Consider the following 22,500-nt stretch of genomic DNA (forward strand, 5'->3'; position numbering starts at 1 on the left):
ATTCATTTCTTGCACTTACTGCTGCTATTGTTTGTTTATTTGCACAATGAGTACTGCTCCAATTTATATTTTGTTTAATACTGTTTTTAATGTTTTATATTGTTTTAATACCATCACAATGCTGTTATGTTGATGTTTTTCACAGCAGTGTAATGACAATAGTTTCTTAACTTTAAAGTGCTCATATTCTGCTTTTTGGCTTTCCCCCTTTCCTTTATTGTGTTATATATCTTTTTTGTGCATGTTATAGGTTTACAAAGTGAAAAAGCCCAAAGTCCACCCCAAAGGGACGGAAACACTGTTCACAAACTGCTCCAAACAGCTCTACTGTAGTCCAGCCTTTACTTCAGAGACACACGTGGTCACTTTGGAACACACGTTATAATGCTCGCCTAGCTGCTAGCATGGCACACCCTCATACTCTGCTTCTGACTGGCTAGTAGTCCTTACCTAGGTACTGTCAGGGCACGCCCTCATACTCTGCTTCTGACTGGCTAGTAGTCCTTACCTAGGTACTGTCAGGGCACGCCCTCATACTCTGCTTCTGACTGGCTAGTAGTCCTTACCTAGCTACAGTCAGGGCACGCCCTCATACTCTGCTTCTGACTGGCTAGTAGTCCTTACCTAGCTACTGTCAGGGCACGCCCTCATACTCTGCTTCTGACTGGCTAGTAGTCCTTACCTAGGTACTGTCAGGGCACACCCTCATACTCTGCTTCTGACTGGCTAGTAGTCCTTACCTAGGTACTGAGCATGTGCGACTCCCAACAAAGATGTTCCAGCAGTGAGAGGTCTCACTCTGTAGCTAAAACAGAGACCTGAACACAGGGTGAAAAGAGGAGCTGCAGCAATGTGCAGTACGACAAAAATATGGTGTTTTTTGAAAATGAAACCATGTAAACCTATTCTGATACAACCTCTAAATACTATTATGAACCTGAAAATGAGCATAATATGAGCACTTTAACTGATAAAAATAATAAACGTTTAAAATGGTAAAAGTGACATTTCGAAGACTCAGTTAACACGTCATCTGTTTTCTGTCTGTGATCCTGCAGTAAGAATGAATGATAAAGGTAAACAGTGACAGGTGTGAAGTGGAGAATGTCGCCCTCTGCTGTTAATAACAAATAACACTTCAATCAAATTGTATTCATGTTTTTTTATGACTATATCTTATATTTGATTATTTTATGTCGCCAAATTTTCATTTTAATTTACTAAATCTACTTAATATTTGTTATATATATTTTTTTTTCTAATGGATTAGAGCAGTTATTATAGTTTTAATTTCTGTTTTCAATTCAGTTTGGTTTCAGTTGGATTCCAGAGTTTGTTTGCTCGTTGCCGTTTAGTTTTTATTGTTTAAAGATCTTTAGTATTAGTTTTTATTAGTATTATCGGTATTAGTTTTTTTAATGTACTGCAAAAATGAAGTATCATAAATTTGCAATAAACAATATGTGAAATATATATGTTTTTAAATAAAAAGAGCTGCAGAGTGTTTAAAACAAATAGGGTAGATGTGCAAGTGTCCACAGTATGAAAAATATGTGCAAAGAAAATAATAACCCAAATGTGTGTGTGTGTGTGTGTGTGTGTGTGTGTTTGCATTGCTATCTTTGTGAGGCCAAGTATGAGTTTTTAACCTTTGGAGTGAGGACCATTTTACAAAGTGAGGACATTTAGGCCGGTCCTCACTTTATTTTCACTGTAATGGCCTCCAGAGGCTGTTTTTATGCTTTTCTCAAAGTTTCAGAGAGGTCCTCAGAAAAATAGTAAAATGAGAAATTGCAAGAAGAAATTGGTGTGTGTACGTTTTCTGCATACACACACTTTTGCTCTGTCACCCCCTATCTTACACACACTTGTACTGCATCTGAGCATTTTTTTTTCAGTCAGGCGCCCCCTTCAGCTTCACACAGTTACTGCACCTGAGCCACTCTGGCACTGGCGCCCCCCTTCAGCTTCACACAGTTACTGCACCTGAGCCACTCTGGCACTGGCGCCCCCCTTCAGCTTCACACAGTTACTGCACCTGAGCCACTCTGGCACTGACGCCCCCTTCAGCTTCACACAGTTACTGCACCACAGCTACTCTGCCAAACATGCATTTATTGCACCTAAATTACTCTTGTTTCAGGCCTTATTTTACCACTCTGCATTTGGCCAATGTCCAACAGAAGTCTTTATTATATTAAATACAGTGTAAGAAATGTATAATAAAGGTAACTGTTAGGATTGGACCAGGATTAGAAGAATTTAGGACCACAGGGATCCATGAGGATGACCATAGTGAAACGAAAATACATGACACTGCTGTTGATTTGTCTGCATGTAACAGTAAACCAGGTAATAAGCAAATGGGACTTAAAGTACAAGTTACAATGTAGATATATCCACAGATTCAAAAAGTAAGTAACAAACAAAAACAAACAATAGATATAAAAGAAATAGAAGCATTTGATTGGCTAAAGTGAATTTGTATGTATTGGCTATTTGCCAAGGTTATCAATAAAAACATTTTATTTATATATGTTAAACTATATCAACATGTGTAATATCTAATAAGAGTATATTATTTCAAGTGGAATTGTTTGATTTTCTAAATATTAATACAGACTTTTGTATTGCTGATTTAACTATTCTGGGATATATGCATGTTCTGGAGGCATAAAGAATGCAAACTGTGTTAAACTATTTCCATCATATTTAAATAATAGTAATATCTATTGACATGAATATATTAAATCCTACAGACTTAGTTTCAAATGAATGTCTTAACATTTCTTTAGGCCTTTGACTTACTGGGAATCAAACTGGGTATAAAAACAAGAAATGCAAAATAATATTTCATCACAAAACCCAACACCACTTAATGTGGGCTAGTTTAGAGATTATAGAGGATGAATTGTAGTAACTGTTGTAATTATCTGACTTTTCATCTAATGACATACATTTCATGATTTCAATTTATCCAATACTTTTGTTGGTTTATGACAAAGTATTTGCAAAATTACATTCCCATCAGTCTCAGTTGTATTTGCTGCTGTGTTAGTGCTAATTAGCATGCTAACATGCTAAACTAAGAGAGCGTAAACATTAAACCTGCTAAACATCAGCATGTTAGCCTTGTCATTGTGAGCGTTTTAGCATGCTGATGTTAGCACTTATGTGTATTTATTGGTTTATTTAACAGGAACAGTGGTGATTAATAAACACTGGTATAAATGCACAAGAGTTAGCCAAGAGGCTGTTTTTCATCTTTAGTCCAGGGACTACTAGAGCAAGGTAGAGCAAGGTAACATCTGTACAGGTACAGCTGTTACCTTGCTCTACCTGTCATAGTACAGCCTCATAGAGCTGCTGTAGACTCTTAGTCTGATTTATCTGGTAGTGAATGCTTTATTCAAAAGTATACAGCCTTATATCTGCAGAGTAAAGTGTTGAAGTACATCTCATTTTCTTCCATAGTTCAATATGCTATTGTTCTTCTACACTTGCACAACTTAAGTTAATATTTGAGATATGAATGATGCACCCTCCTGTAGGATACAGCGACAAAAGTATAAGACTAGACATATTATTTATCCTTACAAAAAAATAACTACCTTCGCCTCAGTTGCCCCCAAACTGTTTGCTGTCCCCAGAGATGGGGACTCGAGTCTGAGACTCGGACTTGAGTCGCACTTAAGTCGCACAAACAGCTGACTTCAGACTTGACTTGCAACTTGACCCAAAAGACTTCAGACTCGAGCTTTGAGACTCGTCAACAACATGTTTTCATGCAATTATTGCTTTTTAAATCTATATGCGACAGGAAGATGTTTGTTAAATAAGTAAATTTGTGGTGTCTTGTAATCCCATACAAAATGTTTGGAATGACACAGAAATAAAACATAACTAACTAACTAACTCTAAATTCATTCATGTATTTCTATTTTCTTTTATTGGCGCATACATGTTGGGGGAAATGTATGGCCCAGAGCCTCATGTCCCCCTGCCCTTTGCCATAATGTGCAGCAAGCATGCGTTATGCCTTATGTGCGCGCACTCACGTAAAACAAAATACATTGACATGGCGACACCAAGTCCTCCCGGAGTTGTACCTCTTGTCATTAGTTTTGCTTTCAATAACTTGGAAACAGTGGCAGTAAGCCAACAGCTACATGCAAGGTGTGTGGCACTGGATCAACAACGTCGAACTTCATCATGCATCTCAAAAAGGCACTCAGATAGGTCAGTCACTCACACACTAATGTGAAAGAGACGTTACATTTAGCATATATTGTCACAAGCTAACCATCACAAAATGTTGTGCTAATGCTGTGGAGACGCTGGCCTCACTAACCTCTCCTCCTCTGAGTCAGGTCTCCCTCGCGCTGGACTCAGTTTCACTAACACTTAGAAAATAAGTGGCATTACATCAGTGAGCTCAAACTGCTTATTGTGCGTAATTTGGACTGACACTGAGATGCATGTTGTTCTGTTACTTGTGTAGCGCTGCCACTATTCTCTTGATTTCCTTTTCAACATTAGACATTTTTTTGAGTGAAAGAGACGTTACATTTAGCATATATCACCACAGGTAACAAGCTAACCATCACAAAGTGTTGTGCTAATGCTGGGAACAGGCACATTGTATCTTTATAGTTGTATCTGATGTGATAGACTTAGGTTAATATTTCACCAGGTCAGAGGGCTAGAGGGATGTGTTAAGTAGACCCCATGAAGTTATCCCACAACTGATTTTGATACTGTACTGTCTGAATGGTAGCTACAGGACATGCTTTGAATTCATAAGATTTAACAATATAGTGTTAGGGACAGATCAGATGGCCAGAGACTTGATTTGGACTCATGGCAAAAGACTTGAGACTTGAACTTGCCCCTCAAAGACTTGAGACTTGACTTGGACTTGAGCTCAAAGACTTGAGACTCGACTTGGACTTCAAAAAATGACTTGTGAACATCTCTGGCTGTCCCTGCTCACATTCTATGAATGCATGGAGACAGCACTGTAGCACAACAGAGCTCACATAGCAAAGTGAGCACAATATTGTATTGCTACTGTGTTTTAAAAAAATGTTTTATTAATTTATCAGTCAACACTATTTAAATGCATGTTGAAAGAATATGCAGCTTCATTTCTCCCAGCACCTACAGGGCAGAGATACAGTACAGTAAAGTACAACGTCTCAATAGGTCTGATGGTCAGGGGCTACTGAAAGCAAGTGGCAGCTCCTGTATTTGGACAGTTAATTGTGGCATCACTTTGGACAGCCAGTGGCTGGTATGTTTGCCTCCACATAGAATTATTATTAGTTAGAATTATAATTATATAGTTAATTATTATAGTGTCCTGTCCTGTATGGTGTTCCTGGTGAGCTAACTGAGTGGGGCAGACTAGCAGGCCTCCCTCTCACATCCTGTGCAGACACTGGGCCTCCTCCACAGCTTAATCATTCAGTGTTGCTGGTTATTTTGCAGTAGTACTACAGTAGAACTGTAGTGATAGTTGTGAATCTTGTGTGATTTCCAACCCTGCAACCTGTAAAACAGGCCTGAGAATCAGTAGTGCCACACACTGCTGAGAGCAGGTGACCTGCAGGTGACCTGCACTCACAGAAAGCTTGGCCACTTTCTGCCTAGTACATTAATGTTGGACACTTTACACACCTGGTAAAGTGTTAACATAAGCTAGTGTAGAGGCTCTGGCCTCATTGCATCTCATTATACCCTGATGGTACCTGCAGCTTGTTATTGGGAGTGTCTGCTTACACAATAATTCACCAAAAGTAAATTTACATCCACATTACTTTGCTTTTAGCTGACTTTTCATTAGCTTACTAACTAGTAAATCAGTGAGCACATGTAATGGACCTTAGGATCCTTGCCATGGACAAATGAACCCTGATTAATTTCAGTTCAGTTCAAAGCTAAGGAAATAAAGAACACTATAAAAATGAACACCATATGTTGTGTTGCTGCTGCATACTAATCGTCAACAGCAATTTAACACAAGTAATTAACAACTCAAACCTATAACACTGAGGATCAGCATGTGTTCAATATGGAGAAATTAAAAAGGAGACAAAATCTTCAAGTTCCAATAAGGTGAAAAGTGAAACTAAGTGAACAGAGAGAAATTTAAATTAAAAGGATGAAAAAATGGGTTAGCCATACAAACTACAAGCTGTTCATTCATCCTTATGTAGTGTATGTAAAGCATCACAGTTGGTAACCCAGTTTCACTAACCTTTATTCTTCTTCTTATTTCATTTTAACTAAACTTCTAAGGTTTGGCCCAGTTGTGTTCAGCGATGGAAAATAACCATACATTTACTCATGTATTCTACTTAAGTACAGTTTTGAGGTAATTACTGTTCCGGTACTTTGTGCTTAAACTCTACAACAATTATAAGGGATCAATCTTTATTTACTATAATCACTGAATAAATGATGATATACTAGTATAGATTACGGCAAGGGACAATTAAGCTAAACCCCATGTAAAGTATGTAAAACTAAGTCCACCTTTACCAGTTGAAACATCATGGAGATGAACAAATTGATCCTTCAATAAGTATATTACAATAACATAATTATTCTAAAATTTGCCATGTTGCGTTGTGAATACTTTTCAGACTTTAAGCATATTCAGTGCTGATACTTTTTTTACTGAGGTAAAATTCTGAATGTAGGATATATACTTTACTTACTATTTATACAATGAGATATTACTATTTTACTTAAGTAAAAGGTCTGCGTACTTCTTCAACCACTGATATACATACAATAATATATATGGTTAAACTTTACTTTTAAGAGCGAAACTTTAATGTTACATTTCTTATTTTGCAGTAGTACTACAGTAGAACTGTAGTGATAGTTGTGAATCTTGTGTGATTTCCAACCCTGCAACCTGTAAAACAGGCCTGAGAGTCAGAGGTGAACAGCAGAATATTGTGAGGTTCTCTTCTCTGCTGCAGCTCACTTAATTAATGGCCCATCAGGAGGAGGGGCCGTCCCCCGCTTTCTGCCATACACACTGCATAGAGCAGGTGACCTGCAGGTGACCTGAACTCACAGAAAGCTGCCCTTCCCCCCCACCTGCAGAGTGGAGCTGAATCTCAGAGCTGAAGGAGAAGATACAGCAGGTTCTAGCATTTAAAAGACTGGAGCGACTCAACTAAGGAAAAGACGACTTTTAAACAGTTTCTGTGCAGGTAAGATTTTATCAACTCTTATTTTTAGCTTCCACACATAAGTTAATTTAGACTTTTTATTGCAGAATGGAGTTGCTAGTTGTTGTAAATTGTAACTGCTAACTTAATCGTCAGGCAGTGACTTTTTGTATAACTATGTGAACATATATTAGTTCAGAGTTTTTTTTAACAACATTGCAGTCACACATTAACCATTATAGAGCTTAGATTGGGCCCAAAAAATCAAGCCCGACCCATCGTTCAAATTTAACTAGTTATGAGCCCAAGCCCGATTTAAAGCCGACAATTTTTAATACGTGGGCCGTTATAACCCATATGTTGACATGACCGGAACAGTGTTAGAAGGTTTTAAAGTCAGTTTGTATCTTTTTCTGAAAATGAGAAAGTGGACACATTTATAACTCCATTTAGAACTTGTTAAATGTTTCAAGCATTTTTTTTATATCTAGTCTGATTTGTTTTTCAAAGACTTAGTTTGTAGAACTACTTAAAGTGACAGCGGTTTTATAGAAGATAAGTTTTTCCTCTCGTGTTTTCAAATGTTTACATTCAAATGTAGTTCTAAGACACTACAGCAGAGAGCTACACTTTAGAAACTACACTGCAGTTAATGCTTAACAGTCTGTTTTTTTATTGTGAAGCCAAAGTAGCTGTAGCTGTGCTCTCATGGCTTGTTTGTAAAGTTTTCAATATTCTTTTTGGTTTTAGGTCCAGAAGTTGATGGCTGTGAGAAAAACACAGGTATGTGCGTTTATAAAATCTTTACTCTACCCTGATGTAGACTCTTCACTTCACAACAGTTGGTAGTAGTTTAATTCAACGTTGAAAGACGACTTTTAAACTGAAAAGTGACAAAAAACTGACAACTGATAATACAAACAGGATTTCACATCTGGAATCATAGGTTAGGGTTAGGCTGCTCATTCTGTACTCGCTAGGTTAATATGCACAATATGCACTGAGACTGGTTTTGTTATCCAATTGTAGCACATTGAATTGCAATATACTTAAGATTCCTAGCCCTATTATTAGTTACGCTAGTATTACTATTTTCTGGAAAAACCTTAGCACCCATCACCACTTATATACAACATCATGAATGACTGTAATATCCAAGTAACCAACACTGGATCACAAAACTGCAAGGTGAAAGGATCAATTTCATGTCTTCTCTGGAGATGTTCAGATACATTATGGTGGGGATTTGTGAAAATTTCAGCTCAAGTTTTAAACGATAGAGGTCATAAGTCAATTGTATGGTAATATTTGAGGGGATAGTTTTATAGCACTTATTCGTACAGCCAAATGAATTCAATTACAGAGCTGTTGCACTGTGCTAGATGAATTAATACTAAATAAAAAAGCAGGCTTATTATATTTTTATGTAGCTTATTTACAGATCTGAAAACCCATTGTTTAAGTGTTGATGTTGTTCAGTGAGGTTTGTCTTCTGACTGTGGTTGAAGGAAGTTAGTCGCACACTTGTAACTAATGTTTTGGCATGATATTTTCTTACGTCTTCTGACTGTGACAAGCATTTTTTTTTCAACACGAGTGAAAATCCTGATTTTAATACACACACTTAACATTTGACATACTGGACATCCAAAAACAGTATGCGTGACATACTGTTTTTGTCTTTTCCAAACAAATACTAAAAAATGTTCTCAAGTCTTGAATATGAAATAGTCAATATGACAAATAGTATAATAGTAATGTAATGTAATATTCTAGTGCACATTGCTGCTTACAGTTTTGACCTCTTGAAATATAAGTGCTAGCAGCCAACTGTCAGATTTTGGTAGTTATGTTTTACTGTCAGCATTTAAATACACATGAACCCTGAATATGCATTATACCTGAGATTTCACTAATGGGTGCCACTGTTTGTCTGTTACTGTTGTAGATCAAAGTCCAGGAAAAAGCTTGGTGAAGAAGCCCTCACAGAAGAAGAAAATATGTCAAAAGACAGTGGAAGCAATGGGTAAGCTCTTTAAAACTGGACAAAAAAGGTATATACAGTCCAGACCACAAGTATTTGGGCAGTTGGACTTTTTGTTCTTCGACACAAATAAAGTGCTAAGTCTCAGCTTTATTTAAATAGGTTGTCATCAATATAAAGAACCATGTGTAAGACGTAGCCCTGTTAAAACATAATGCCCAAAGGTTCGAAGTCCAAAAGTAATTGGACCGATAATCAAGTCTAACAAATTTTCATATTTAATATTTGCAGTCAATGACTGCCTGAAGTCTTCAACCCATAGACATCAGTAGACTACAGGTTATGGTCATAAAGTTTTATCTTGATCATTGACAAAGAAATGTGTACGCTTTCATCCTGGAGAGCATTCTGAACTTGCTGTACAGTCATAAAGGGGGGGGGGGGTTTCATAACCATATGAATGATTTTCCAGTCATTAACAATATGTGCTCCCTGATGTACCAGCTTGTAAGCCTACTCTAAATAAACCTGAAAGAAGCATTTTAATGTACTATCCATTTTTCTATTTAAAATTGAATGTACCGAAGAACAAAATTGTACACATGTCCAAATACTTAGTCTAGACTTAACTTCAAAGCTCTGATTAGATGCTTTGTGTGACCGCTTGCAAGGTGTGCATGAGCAGAGTCAAGGAATCTACGCTGGGATGTACAGTATGTATTTAAGGTTACACAATCTACATTGTCTTTTCTGTCATTTGTAGTGCCACCCATAGTAAAGGCGAAGAGACCGTGGAGTGAAGCAGAGAGGAGTGCGGTAAACAAACACATGGCAAAGTTTATTGCAGAGCGCCGTGTTCCAGGTAAAGAACACTGCATGCGATGCATAAAAGAGGAGGAAGCCTTGAGTCAAAGATCATGGAAGGATGTAAAGAACTTTGTGTACTACACAAATGTCACATTAAACCGGAGGTGTGCTACAAGGCAGCTTCACTTTTGAAGACCTTTATTGTGCAATATCATGTTGTTCTAATTGATGTCTGGTGCAGTTCTTCTGATGCTTTGTGCAGTACTGTTCAAGTGGTGTTTCAAAACAGAAATAAGGCACATTTGCAACTAACATTTATTTTAATTTATTAATTGGACAAATATATTATCTTAATAGTTTGTTTTATAAAATGTCAGAACATTTTGAAAAACACCTAAAACAAAGTGTAAGGTTGTCTTCAGGTTTATTTTGTTCAAATGACAGTTTTTGTGACAAGTTTATTATCACAAGTGAGAAAGAAAGCAGCAAATTCTCAAAGTTGATGTTTGAACAAACTGAAATAAATGTTCTGATAACTAAGAGTAACACTTATTGTTTTTTTATTGCTTTACTTTAGTTCAGAAATACATCTGTGCTTTTGTGCAGTAATCTGATCAATGGTCACATCATTCATTTGTGTATATTCTTCTGTATATGAACCTCAAACTGCAACTCTTCAAAGACTCTCCAATTGATATATTTTTTACAGTATTTGTCTGTTCTAAAACATAAAATGGTAGCAAAAAAAAGAACTGCAAGCAAAAAGAAAGAAGTTAAAATAGTCTAGCCTGAATTGAACCCAATAGCGCCCCCCTAGAAATGGTCCTCACTTGAATGGTAGAATGACGGTTCTTATACTTAGTTTTAAAAAATAATCTGAGGTGGAAAACTGAGTCATGGAGACATCTAGTGTTTAAATGTAGCATTACTTTGTCTGTAAGTGTAGCAGAAAGGGTGGTCCTCACTTCAATAGCTGTTATATCCGGTCCTCACTTTTAAGCCCATACAGGAATGTGTGTGTGTGTGTGTGTGTGTGTGTGTGTGTGGGTGTGTGTGTGTCTGTGTGTGAATGTGTGTGTGGGTGTGTGTGTGTGTGTGCGTGGGTGTATGTGTGTGTGTGTGTGTGTGTGCGCGTGTGTGTGTGTGTGTGGGTGTGTGTGTGTGTGTGTGTGTGTGTGTGTGTGTGTGCGCGTGTGTGTGAATGTGTGTGTGTGTGTGTGTGTGTGTGCGCGTGTGTGTGTGTGTGTGTGTGTGTGTGTGTGTGTGTGTGTGTCTCTGTGTGTGTGTGTGTGTGTGTGTGTGTGTGTGTGTGTGTGTGTGTGAATGTGTGTGTGTGTCTGTGTGTGCGTGTGTGTGTGTACTGTAGGACCGGTGCGATCCATGTAGGCGATCGTATTCTGGCGATCAACAGCAGCAGTCTGAAAGGGAAACCTCTGAGCGAAGCCATCAGTCTGCTGCAACAAGCAGGAGAGACGGTCACACTGAAGATCAAGAAGCAGGGAGAGTGTACGTACACACACTTATAGACACGTTTACACGGTGTACGTATACATACACACGCTGGATTATCTTTCAGGAAGTCCGTGAATAAGCCCTGAAATTTATTGCCGCAATATGTGTCAAAAACCACACATATTCTCGGATTCATAACGGATTGAAATCTGGACACACAGATGTGATACACACATTTTCCTAATGAGTTTAACTTACACTTTCAGGGGACATCATTATCTCTGATGTTCACCGTAAATTAACATAGTAAAGATGCTTAGAAATGATGAAAGAACTGCAGAACTTGCCTGAGAATCATCACGTTTTTAACTTTTCTTCAGCATCAAAGTAATCCGGTGATAGTTGTCCGTACATTCATGAGTACACTACAAACAGGAGCTGCTGATAGCTAATTTGGCATACTTTAAATTAAAATAAGTTGCCAAAATGTAAAGAAATATAGGCTTAAAACAACCTGCTTTTAACCCGAAACGACAAACAGGTAAAAAGCTAAATAAGACTTTGGTTTTCTAAGTAATAAGAATGTTTTCTCGCTCTTTAGTGTCAAGCCCAAAGTCGTGTGTGATTGGTCCAGGCCTGGGGCTGGGGGCGGGGCTTGTCCACGAGCACCAGGACGGGGTGGACGAGCCTGTTGTCATGGTCGCGCCTCTGTCAAACCAGCGAGCGTTCAGCACGCTGCCATCTGTCGACAGCGCTGTGGAGTCCTGGGACGGATCCAACATGGACAGCAGCTTTACCTCCCCGGGTAGGACGCTCCACCTCTGAACTTTAACCTTTGACCTTTGACCATCTGAGGTATTTAGTCAAGACTGCTACTAATGACTGTAGTAATAACGTATATCTCTATGTGTGTAGCTCCACCCTTTCAGTCGTCTCCGTACAGTTTCCACGAGTGGCGCAACGCCAAGACACCCAACAGCCAATCATCCTCCACTCGCCAGAGAGCCAATCCGCTGTCAGATCTCGGCCTGAGCGACGACGACTGGGACCGCCCGCCACTTGGAGGGTGAGACAGACAGAGAATAAAAATGAATTAACAGCAGCAGAGTGAAAGGAAACGTATAAATGTTAAAATAACTTTTAAAGACACGTAGCGAGAAGAAAATAATAATCTGGGTAACAGTTACAACATCAAACACTAAAATAACCATCACTAATAAATGGTTAATTGAAAGTTAATTAACTTTAGTTAAAAGTTATTTCATTTAATTGTTTGTTAATTGATGTTGTGTATTGTTTAGGGTCCTTGCAACCACCAGACTAATCAGCATTGCAGATTGAACATGTAGCTGGACTTGAATGGCCTTCTTTTGACTGAAAGTACTGCCAAACAACACTTTTTCTGCTCACCAGTTCCATTTCCACTTCCTCTCAGCCTACTGCATTGAACTCCACCTACGTAAACACCTTCCCGTAATCAACGGCGCCGTCATCACGTCGACCAGCGTAGCGCGCGGAGTGCAAGCGTAGGGTTCAGCAGAAACCCAACCCCGTCAAAAAGCCCAATATTCAGCTGAAGCTGAATCCTGGATTCGGTGCATCCCTGGTATCTACCTTCCACTTCAAGCACTCCTGCAGTTAAACTCCATGCCTTCTCTTTTCTGGCGTTGTCCTTAAAAAAAGAGATGTGTGATGTTTTAGTATGTTTTTATATTTATTATAACTGATTGGATGGATGCTCTCGCTGTTTCACTTCCTGCCTTCTCGCGTGAAAATAGACCTGGCAGGAATATTTAGTGGCACGGCTGGTGGAAGATCAAGCATTGACTTGAATGGCCGTGAAAATCCTCCTTTCAAAGTGAAAACAAAAAAATAAAACAGACCAGTCATAAAAACATCAGTTGGTGTATACAACCCGGTACAGTGTAGGTAAGAATAGGAAAAACATTTTAAAAAGACATTTTGAAAACGCAGTTCAAAGGAGGTTCAAGCTCAAAGAAAATCAGAAACGGCTCTCTGATGAAAGTATGTTTTAAGAGGGATTTAAGAGAGACCGCTGACTCAGCTGAGCTGATATCCTTGGGCAGATCGTTCCGAGTCCTGACTGCCACTTGAACAGACAAAAGACCTCTGAGGATCTCGAAGTACGTACTGGCGTGTAACGTGACTAAAATAGGCGTGTTAGCGTTCCCTTTTTTTTCAAATCAGTGGCAGTTGCTAGCAGCGAGCTAACAGCAGTGTGTCTCTGTCTGCAGAGCCTGTAGTCTGCCCAGCGGTCTAATCAATGACAGCAGGTACCACAATGACCTTCGATCTTTAACCCCCTCACAGTCCTCTGTCCCCCCCTCCAGCAGAAAAACCCTTACCTGGTGACATATGACCCCTGCCTCACTGACACATACACCTGGTAGATGTGTATGTTTCCTCACAACTCTCACCAGCATGACGTGTTCATCCCCAGTTTCCTCTGTGTGTGTGTGTGTGTGTGTGTGTGTGTGTGTGTGTGCACGTGGTCTTCTCTCTGATTGGCTGACCTTTGGCCTTTGACCCCAGGTTCACTGTGGGGCATGATGGGACAGAACCAGACCAGGAGGAGAACTTCTGGTCTCAGGCTCTGGAGGATCTGGAGACCTGCGGCCAGAGCGGCATCCTCAGAGAGCTGGAGGTGAGTAGAACTGTTCGAAGTAGTGGTTATATTTGTACTAGCAGTAGTAGTAGTATGAGCAGGAGTAGTTGTAGGGCTGGGTATATTTTAAAATACTTTGGTAATAGTGCAGATACAATACCTGATTTTCAATACTTTCACAGCAACTCTAGTCTGGATCAGCGGAAGTACATTTCCACGATAAAGCCTGACATCAGCGCATTCTCTCTCTCTCTGAAGTCTCTTTTATATAGACCTTAGTGTTCCCCTAATACTGTATCTGAAGTCTCTTTTATATAGACCTTAGTGGTCCCCTAATACTGTATCTGAAGTCTCTTTTATATAGGCCTTAGTGGTCCCCTAATACTGTATCTGAAGTCTCTTTTATATAGACCTTAGTGGTCCCCTAATACTGTATCTGAAGTCTCTTTTATATAGACCTTAGTGGTCCCCTAATACTGTATCTGAAGTCTCTTTTATATAGGCCTTAGTGGTCCCCTAATACTGTATCTGAAGTCTCTTTTATATAGGCCTTAGTGGTCCCCTAATACTGTATCTGAAGTCTTTTATATAGGCCTTAGTGGTCCACTAATACTGTATCTGAACCCAAATTCTCTGGGCGGGCAAAGCAGAGAAAGGGGAGGTAACCTTTCCCCTTATGACGTCATAAAGGGAAGATTCCAGATCGGCCCATCTGAGCTTTTATTTTTTCAAAGGCAGAGCAGGATACCCAGGGCTCGGTTTACACCTATCACCATTTCTAGCCACTGGGGGACCATAGGCAGGCTGGGGGAACTCATATTAATGTTAAAAAACCTCAAAGTGACATTTTCATGCCATGGGACCTTTAATCAAATTAAATTTTTTTAAATTAAACTCATCCACCCCAAGCAGAACAAGTCTGCTAAACTCCGCAGATTGTCCATTCTGTATCACTGCTGAAAATTGAGACGACATTTTTTCCCAGCCCTAAGTAGTAGTAGTTTAGAGGTACTAGTAGTAAAAGTATAAATTCTTCTCATGTTGAAAGAACTGCATGTTTGTTGGAAATGCAGCCGTAAACGTTGAGTTATTGAGCTGAAAAGAGAAATGACTCCTTCTCTTCCAGGAGTCTGGAAAGGAAACGCATCTCCTCACTCTGGTATCCTCCTTCCTCTCCAGCTACTAACTCTCCTCCTGTCCTCTCTCCTCTCTCCTCTCTCTCACCGTAAACACTTTTAGCGTTGTCAAACATCAGACATGTTAGCTGTCTTTTGAATGTGACTCTAACCGCACCCCAGCAGCAAAGCTACACAGACCATGGTGACGTCATTGTGGCATTTTAGTGACATCACCCAGCTTCTGACCAATCACGTGGCAGAGTCATGTTGCACCGGGCATGGCAGTTTGAGCAAGGCATGCTGGGAGAGCTTGTGCAAGGCCTGATGGGAAGTTTGTTTTGCCAGTCATGAAGCAGATCTGTCAAGTCATGCATGCGTCTGATGAGTCCTTGATTCTGATTGGCTGAAGAGTGTTGAGTGATGTGAAAAGACTTGGGTTAAAGATAGACACTAGCGGTGTCTCAATTCAGAGGCAGCATCATTTGAAGGCTGAATGCAACAGTGTAACAAGGTTGTCCCATTTCGAAGGCTCCTTCAAATGCGGCCGAGAATTATTTTTCCCAAATTTATAGGATACAACGGCTCAACCTATCCGACAATTGGATTTTTTTCCAAAAAGAGACTATGGCGTCCCCCAACCTAACAGCAGCGGCCGAAGATTACACTTTTAAAAGTACGTAGTTGGTTTCAACTCACTCAAATATCTAACGATACAATTGTTAAAAAAAACAACCTCAGATTTCCTTTAAAATAATAGGCAAGTAAGTTACGTGACCTCAGTGATGCTAACTGATGTTGGACGGGAACAGCTGGTGCCGCAAACAGAAAATCCTCCGTAGACCAGACTAGAGCTGGGCGATATGGAGAAAATCAAATATCACGATATTGTTGACCAAATACCTCGATACCGCAACGATATTGTAGTGTTGACTATTGGTGCTTTCACAAAATATTTAAACAATGAGATTTGTGATAAATAATCATCAGTAATGTGGATATAATGACTGGAAGGATGCGACCCCTGAATTGAGACACAGCTGCTGTCATCACGTAGATCTGTTTATATATTTAGTCAACAGAAGTAGCAGTAGATCCCATCAGTAGATCCTGTCTTTAGAAACAACGGTAGATCCTAAAAATAGAAAGTTAGAAACAGCAGTCACACAATATCATCTGTGAGTAGATCCTGTCAGTAGAGACCTGTCCCATCTTGGTGTGATCTTGGCAGCTGGGGTCAAAAGTCGAACTCCAAGGATGCCTTTGACCTCTATGTATTTGATGGATGTTTTTCATTGGCTGTCTCCAGGCGACCATCATGTCAGGCTCTAGCCTCAGTCTGAACCATGACCCTGCCCCCCTGCGCAGCACACTGGGACGCCAGGCGAGCTTCCAGGAACGCAGCAACTCCAAACAACAGGTAACCAGGACTGACCTCTGACCTCACACTTTGTTACACGTGTGTAATATTATGTCGTAACTTAAGAATTATTCCCGTACCTTTTCTCAGGTGAACGCTCGGTCCAACACCTTGCCCTCTGACCCTCAGCGCCGAGCCTTTGCCATGAGGAAGATGAGACAGGAAGTCAATGAGATCCTAAACCAGAACCCTGTGGAACTCCACAAGGTTATATTTGACCCTTTGACACTTTAAAGTGACTGGACGTTTATATACTTGATCCTAACCGAGTGTGTGTCTGTGTTTGTAGCTGAATCTAGAGAAGGCCTCAGACCTGGAGGATTTCGGTTTCAGTGTTTCTGACGGTATGTTGGACCGCGGCGTCTACGTTAACAACATTCGACCGGGAGGCCCGGCAGAGCTGGGCGGCCTCCGAGCCTACGACCGTATACTACAGGTACCAATCCACGAGTATTAGGGGTGTCACGATTCCACAAATCCACGATTCGATTACATTTTTGATCAAAACAAGGACGGCAATGCCACAATAAGAGCTACTAGATGGCAGAAGGGTACTTTGCAACAACAGTTTGAGTTTCTCGGAATTAACAAAATGTAATTGTTTAACGAGGTGCACATGAATGCACCATTGAGTCCCGTCTGAGCCCACATGTTTTACCTTCGTTGTTTGTTTCCATAACTCACTGACTGGGAAGGCACAAGGGTGACTTCAGGGAAGCGAGAGGATTTTCCAGTTCTGTTGTTTCTCCGTTATCTCCAGCAGTTGCCATGGTGTCTGGAAAAGAGCTGCTGCAGGCTACTGCTAAGCTAACGTTACCATGTGTCTTTAGCTGCATGCTACCAGCCGGTAAGCTACGCTATGTCTGTTGTTGTTGTTGTTTCTTCTTCAGACGTGAGAAGTAGGAGAAAGTGGAGAAAGATATACTGGGGGAATCGCAAATCCTGCTCTTGATTTCAATAGTCGAGATTGATTTTCGATTAAATCGTGACACCCCTAATGATTATAACCCCTAACTACAGTGACGCTTGCAACTCTGTCGCTGTACTCGGGCACATGAACCATATTTTACGTCTTTCAGATTAACCACGTGCGGACCAGGGACTTTGACTGCTGCCTCGTCGTTCCACTGATCGCCGAGTCTCCAAACCATCTGGAGCTTGTCATCAGCCGAAACCCCGCCTCCTCCTCCCTGCTGGCCAATCACAATGATGGCACCACCAACAGCAGCCACTCCTCTCAGCCAATGGGCAGCGAGCTGGGACCACCGGAGCTCTCCATTGGCCAGGGAGAGGATGGTGGGCCGATCAAGTGGAGCCAACCGGGAGACAAGCTGGGGGCGGGGCTTGGGTTGGGTCAGGTGAATAATAATTCCTTATAGCAGACAAAAAACTGGATTTAACCGCTTTTAACCAGATTCGGACTGGAGGGTTCAACAAGGACAACAATACAACAAAGTTGAATTAAACTGGTTTAGACTCGTCCAAACTGGTTCAGAGTGGACCTCCCCCATGGTGCTACACACACCCTATGGATGAACTTTGACCTTTGACCACTAACTTGAACTTTGAACTGCTAAAGCAGCCTGAAAGCACACTGATGGACCGGAGCAACTCCTCACCTTTTCACTTGAACCAGTTCTGCATACTGGTCCTTCTGGTGTCACTGGAACCAAAAGTACAACCACTGATCCTACTGGAACCATAGCCAGAGCTACTGGTCTGAGTGGTTCGAGATTAATGGGTTTGGTTCTGCTCGCCCAGCGCCATGGGTACTGATTCTACTGAAGCCAGAGCCACAGCCAGAGGTTTTACTGGTTTAAGATGAATAGTTAGTGGTTCTACACGCCTAGAACTCGGGCTAACTGGTCCCACTGAAGCCAGAGCCACAACCAATGGTCTTAACCCGCCTGTTGTCTTTGGGTCAAATTTGACCCATTTTCAAAAGGTTTCTACATCACAAATCTGGGTTTCTTTCAACCAAATTGTCAAAGAATGTCACGGTTTGTCAGGAAAGGCTTGGACCCAAATGCAGTTAAGATGATTTATTAAACAAAAATGAAGTACATACCAAAAAATCCCGAAAATACTAATTTCAGAACAGAAGAACAGGATCTCAAAACTGGAACTCAGAGACGAAGGGTAGACTCCAGACACAAACAAACTCACAGAACACATGCAAACAGCAAACAGCAAACAGCAAACAGCAAACAGCAAACAGCAAACAGCAAACAGCAAACAGCAAACAGCACTGTAATGCTCCCACATAAGACAAAGACAACACAGAGACTAAATACACAGGTTAACAAGGACTAACAAGAAACAGGTGACACAACAGGTGAAACAAATCCGGGCAGAACAATCAAACAGGCGGGAAAACAAAAGAGGAAGTAAACTAGACAGGACAAGGGAGACAAGACAGACTTCAAAATAAAACAGGAAACAGAACATCACAATCATGACAAAGAAAATAACGTGGATGGTTCCATACAATGCTCTTCACAAGTAAGTACACTCTTCATTGAATTTGGGTGTTTTATTCTATTTTATAGCATTTGAAAAAAAACAAAAAGACAAAAATTGGAGGAAAGAAATCGACAAAAACGTCAAAAAAAGTGTCAAATGAAAAAAGAAACGACAGGAAGACAACACAAGGGTTAACTGGTTCGAGACACACGGTTCTTGTTCATGGTCACAGTGGTCGCAGAATGGTTGGTTCTAAGCCAGAACCATGACCACTGCTTGTACGAGAACTGTGGCTGCTGGTCCATCTGGTCTTACTAGAATCAGAACCATGGCGTCCGGTTGTACTGGCCAAGGACCACAGCAGCACAAAGACGGACTCCAGAATCTGGAACCTGCTGATGGGCTAACTGGTTGCCAAGAAGACAAGAGATGCTCCGATCAGGCCGATGTCATTGGGATCGTCCAAACCAATACTGATTACTGACTGGTTTCTGTTCTTAAACGCTGATTGATTTCAAAGTCTTTACTAGGTTTGGGAATCCTTTGTTTTGTTTTTTTATCGAATCTAGAAGGTTTTTACTACAGTAAAACGAGATGCAGCTGCTTGAATTTGATTCTGACATGTTGGGTAATCCTGCAGAAAAATGAAATCCTCCAAAAGTCCATTAAAGTGCTCATATTCTGCTCATTTTCAGGTTCATAATTGTATTTACAGGTTATATCAGAATAGGTTTACATGGTTTAATTTTCAAAAAACACCATATTTTTGTTGTACTGCTCATTGCTGCAGCTCCTCTTTTCACCCTGTGTTCAGGTCTCTGTTTTAGCTACAGAGTGAGACCTCTCACTGCTGTTCCATCTTTGTTGGGAGTCGCACATGTGCAGTAGCTAGGTAAGGACTACTAGCCAGTCAGAAGCAGAGTATGAGGACGTGTCCTGACAGTACCTAGGTAAGGACTACTAGCCAGTCAGAAGCAGAGTATGAGGGCGTGCCCTGACAGTACCTAGGTAAGGACTACTAGCCAGTCAGAAGCAGAGTATGAGGGCGTGCCCTGACAGTACCTAGGTAAGGACTACTAGCCAGTCAGAAGCAGAGTATGAGGACGTGTCCTGACAGTACCTAGGTAAGGACTACTAGCCAGTCAGAAGCAGAGTATGAGGGCGTGCCCTGACAGTAGCTAGGTAAGGACTACTAGCCAGTCAGAAGCAGAGTATGAGGGCGTGCCCTGACAGTAGCTAGGTAACGACTACTAGCCAGTCAGAAGCAGAGTATGAGGGCGTGCCCTGACAGTACCTAGGTAAGGACTACTAGCCAGTCAGAAGCAGAGTATGAGGGCGTGCCATGCTAGCAGCTAGGCGAGCATTATAACGTGTGTTCCAAAGTGACCACGTTTGTCTCTGAAGTAAAGGCTGGACTACAATAGAGCTGTTTGGAGCAGTTTGTGAACAGTGTTTCTGTTGGAGATGGTACGTCCCTTTGGGGGGGACTTTGGGCTTTTTCACTTTGTAAACCTATAACATGCACAAAAAAGATATATAACACAATAAAGGAAAGGGGAAAAGCCAAAAAGAATAATATGAGCACTTTAAAAAAAAGAAATTCCCCATTAGCTCATGACTAAACATGCTATCAGACTAGCACTACTGGCAATTTTTAAGTCAACATGGATGAAAAGTCCTCAAATTGCTTAGAAACAACTGGGCAAACTCCATCTGCCAAAAACTCCTCCACAGCTACCACATGGACCGTTTTGGACATCTTTTAGACATGTAGAAAACATGTTTAGTTTCTCAAAACAAGGTTTTCTTTTTACATTAGTATCGACAAATTTGAAAGTGGCACCCAGTCCTAAAACGGGGAGCCACGGTGGATTTGTTATGATTACACACTTAATGTTTTTTAATTATCAGGCAGTTTTAAGACAAAAATGGAGTCAGTATTTATCAGCTGATAATGATCGGAGCATCCCTAATGAATTGTACAGAAAGACAGAGGGTTTACTGTTAAGATTTTAGTTCTGTGCCATTAACGAGCTGCAGACTGGAAGAGTAATAATCAAAAATCATGTTGACAATAATGATGATGATGATGATGATGATGATGACACTGAGCAGTTCAATAAGAATCTTTTTCTACTGTTTACACCTGTTGGACTGGCCACACTGTGTATGTACGTGTGCGTGTGTGTGTGTGCGTGTGTGCGTGTGTGTGTGTGTGTATGTGCGTGTGTGTGTGTGTGTGTGTGTGTGTGTGTGTGTGTTAAACACAAGGCCAGTTAAGCCCCTCCCACCTCAATTCCTCGTCTTGGCTTTACCCATCCCTTCTTCCCTCCACCAATAGGCAGCCAGGATGACAGACAGACGGCAGTTCTGAGAGATTCAGCGGATTGGCTGGAACCAATCAGAAAACAAAACCTTCCCAGCCTGTCTATGATTGGTTCTCCTCAAGACACAAGGCGACCAATCAGCTACCAGGAAGAAGCAAAGCATGCCCCCACCCCGACTTCCCTGAACCCCCCCCCCCCCACCCCACCCCATAGTAACAGTGACCTATTATGCTAATCGATCGATGTGTTTTTTTTGATTGACTGTTGTCAGTTTTCTCTGTTTGTTTGTTTGTTTGTTTCCATGGCGACTGAACCTAAAAAGGTGTAAAATAGATTTTAAAAAATGGTTCAGTTCCCGTCGCTGTTCACATTGAGACCATCGAACCCCGAAAACCTTCACTTCATAACCACGAAAACAACATTACACGAGAAAAAAGTCCTGATGAAACAGGAAACCTGTGACAGTAAACACCTGTGTGTGTGTCTGTGTGTCTGTGTGTGTGTGTCTGTGTGTGTGTGTGTGTGTGTCTGTGTGTGTGTATGCATGTGTGTGTGTATGCGTGTGTGTGTGTGTGCGTGTGTTTATTTTGGAGTGATGTCAACATCTTTCTGCTCTCACCTCAGTCTGAACTCACTATTTAAACTGGCCAATCAGAACCCTCCCTGAGCTTTCACAACCAATCGCTTTCTGCTAAACGTCCTCTGCTTTAAATCAGAGGGCTGTGATTGGCTGTTTCTGTGTGAATAGTTGTGATTAGCTGTATGAATCTGTCCCAAACTTTAACTGGGGCACGTTTAATAAAAAATAAAAAAAATAAAAAAAGATGTGGTGAATCTGAAGCACAGTGCTAACATATAATTAGCATGTGGCCAGCAGACACAGAGCACAGGGCTAGCATATGCCTAACATGTGGCTACCATAGGGTCAACACACGCAGCACAAGGCTCATACTAGCTATGTAATGTATCTATCTGGTAATGTGTTCCGTAAATGGCTAACAGAGCTAATATATGGTTAGCACACACCTAGCACAAGGCTAACTTTTAGCCAACATACCTAGATGTCAGCACATGGCTAACAAAGCCAGTGTATGGTTAGCACACACCTAGCACAAGGCT

General features: G+C 40.9%; 1 protein-coding gene across 3 annotated transcripts in view; it reads left to right on the forward strand.

The window, feature by feature from the left end:
• grip1 (glutamate receptor interacting protein 1) overlaps positions 1-19,742 on the forward strand; it is a 90,792-nt gene extending 71,050 nt beyond the window's left edge. For 2 of the 3 annotated variants that reach the window (XM_078281660.1, XM_078281661.1), the window contains exons 18-26: positions 11,345-11,484; positions 12,032-12,235; positions 12,346-12,496; positions 13,984-14,095; positions 15,183-15,215; positions 16,481-16,591; positions 16,682-16,798; positions 16,881-17,027; positions 17,671-19,742. In XM_078281660.1, coding sequence (XP_078137786.1) covers positions 11,345-11,484; positions 12,032-12,235; positions 12,346-12,496; positions 13,984-14,095; positions 15,183-15,215; positions 16,481-16,591; positions 16,682-16,798; positions 16,881-17,027; positions 17,671-17,970 — 1,315 coding nt within the window. In that variant the 3' untranslated portion in view covers positions 17,971-19,742. The remainder of the gene's footprint in view (positions 1-11,344; positions 11,485-12,031; positions 12,236-12,345; positions 12,497-13,983; positions 14,096-15,182; positions 15,216-16,480; positions 16,592-16,681; positions 16,799-16,880; positions 17,028-17,670) is intronic. The other variant, XM_078281662.1, reaches the window with a different exon arrangement.
• The last annotated feature ends 2,758 nt before the right edge of the window (positions 19,743-22,500 follow it).

This window comes from Sander vitreus, chromosome 23 (assembly GCF_031162955.1).
Source record: "Sander vitreus isolate 19-12246 chromosome 23, sanVit1, whole genome shotgun sequence".
NCBI classification, from domain to species: Eukaryota; Metazoa; Chordata; class Actinopteri; order Perciformes; family Percidae; genus Sander; species Sander vitreus.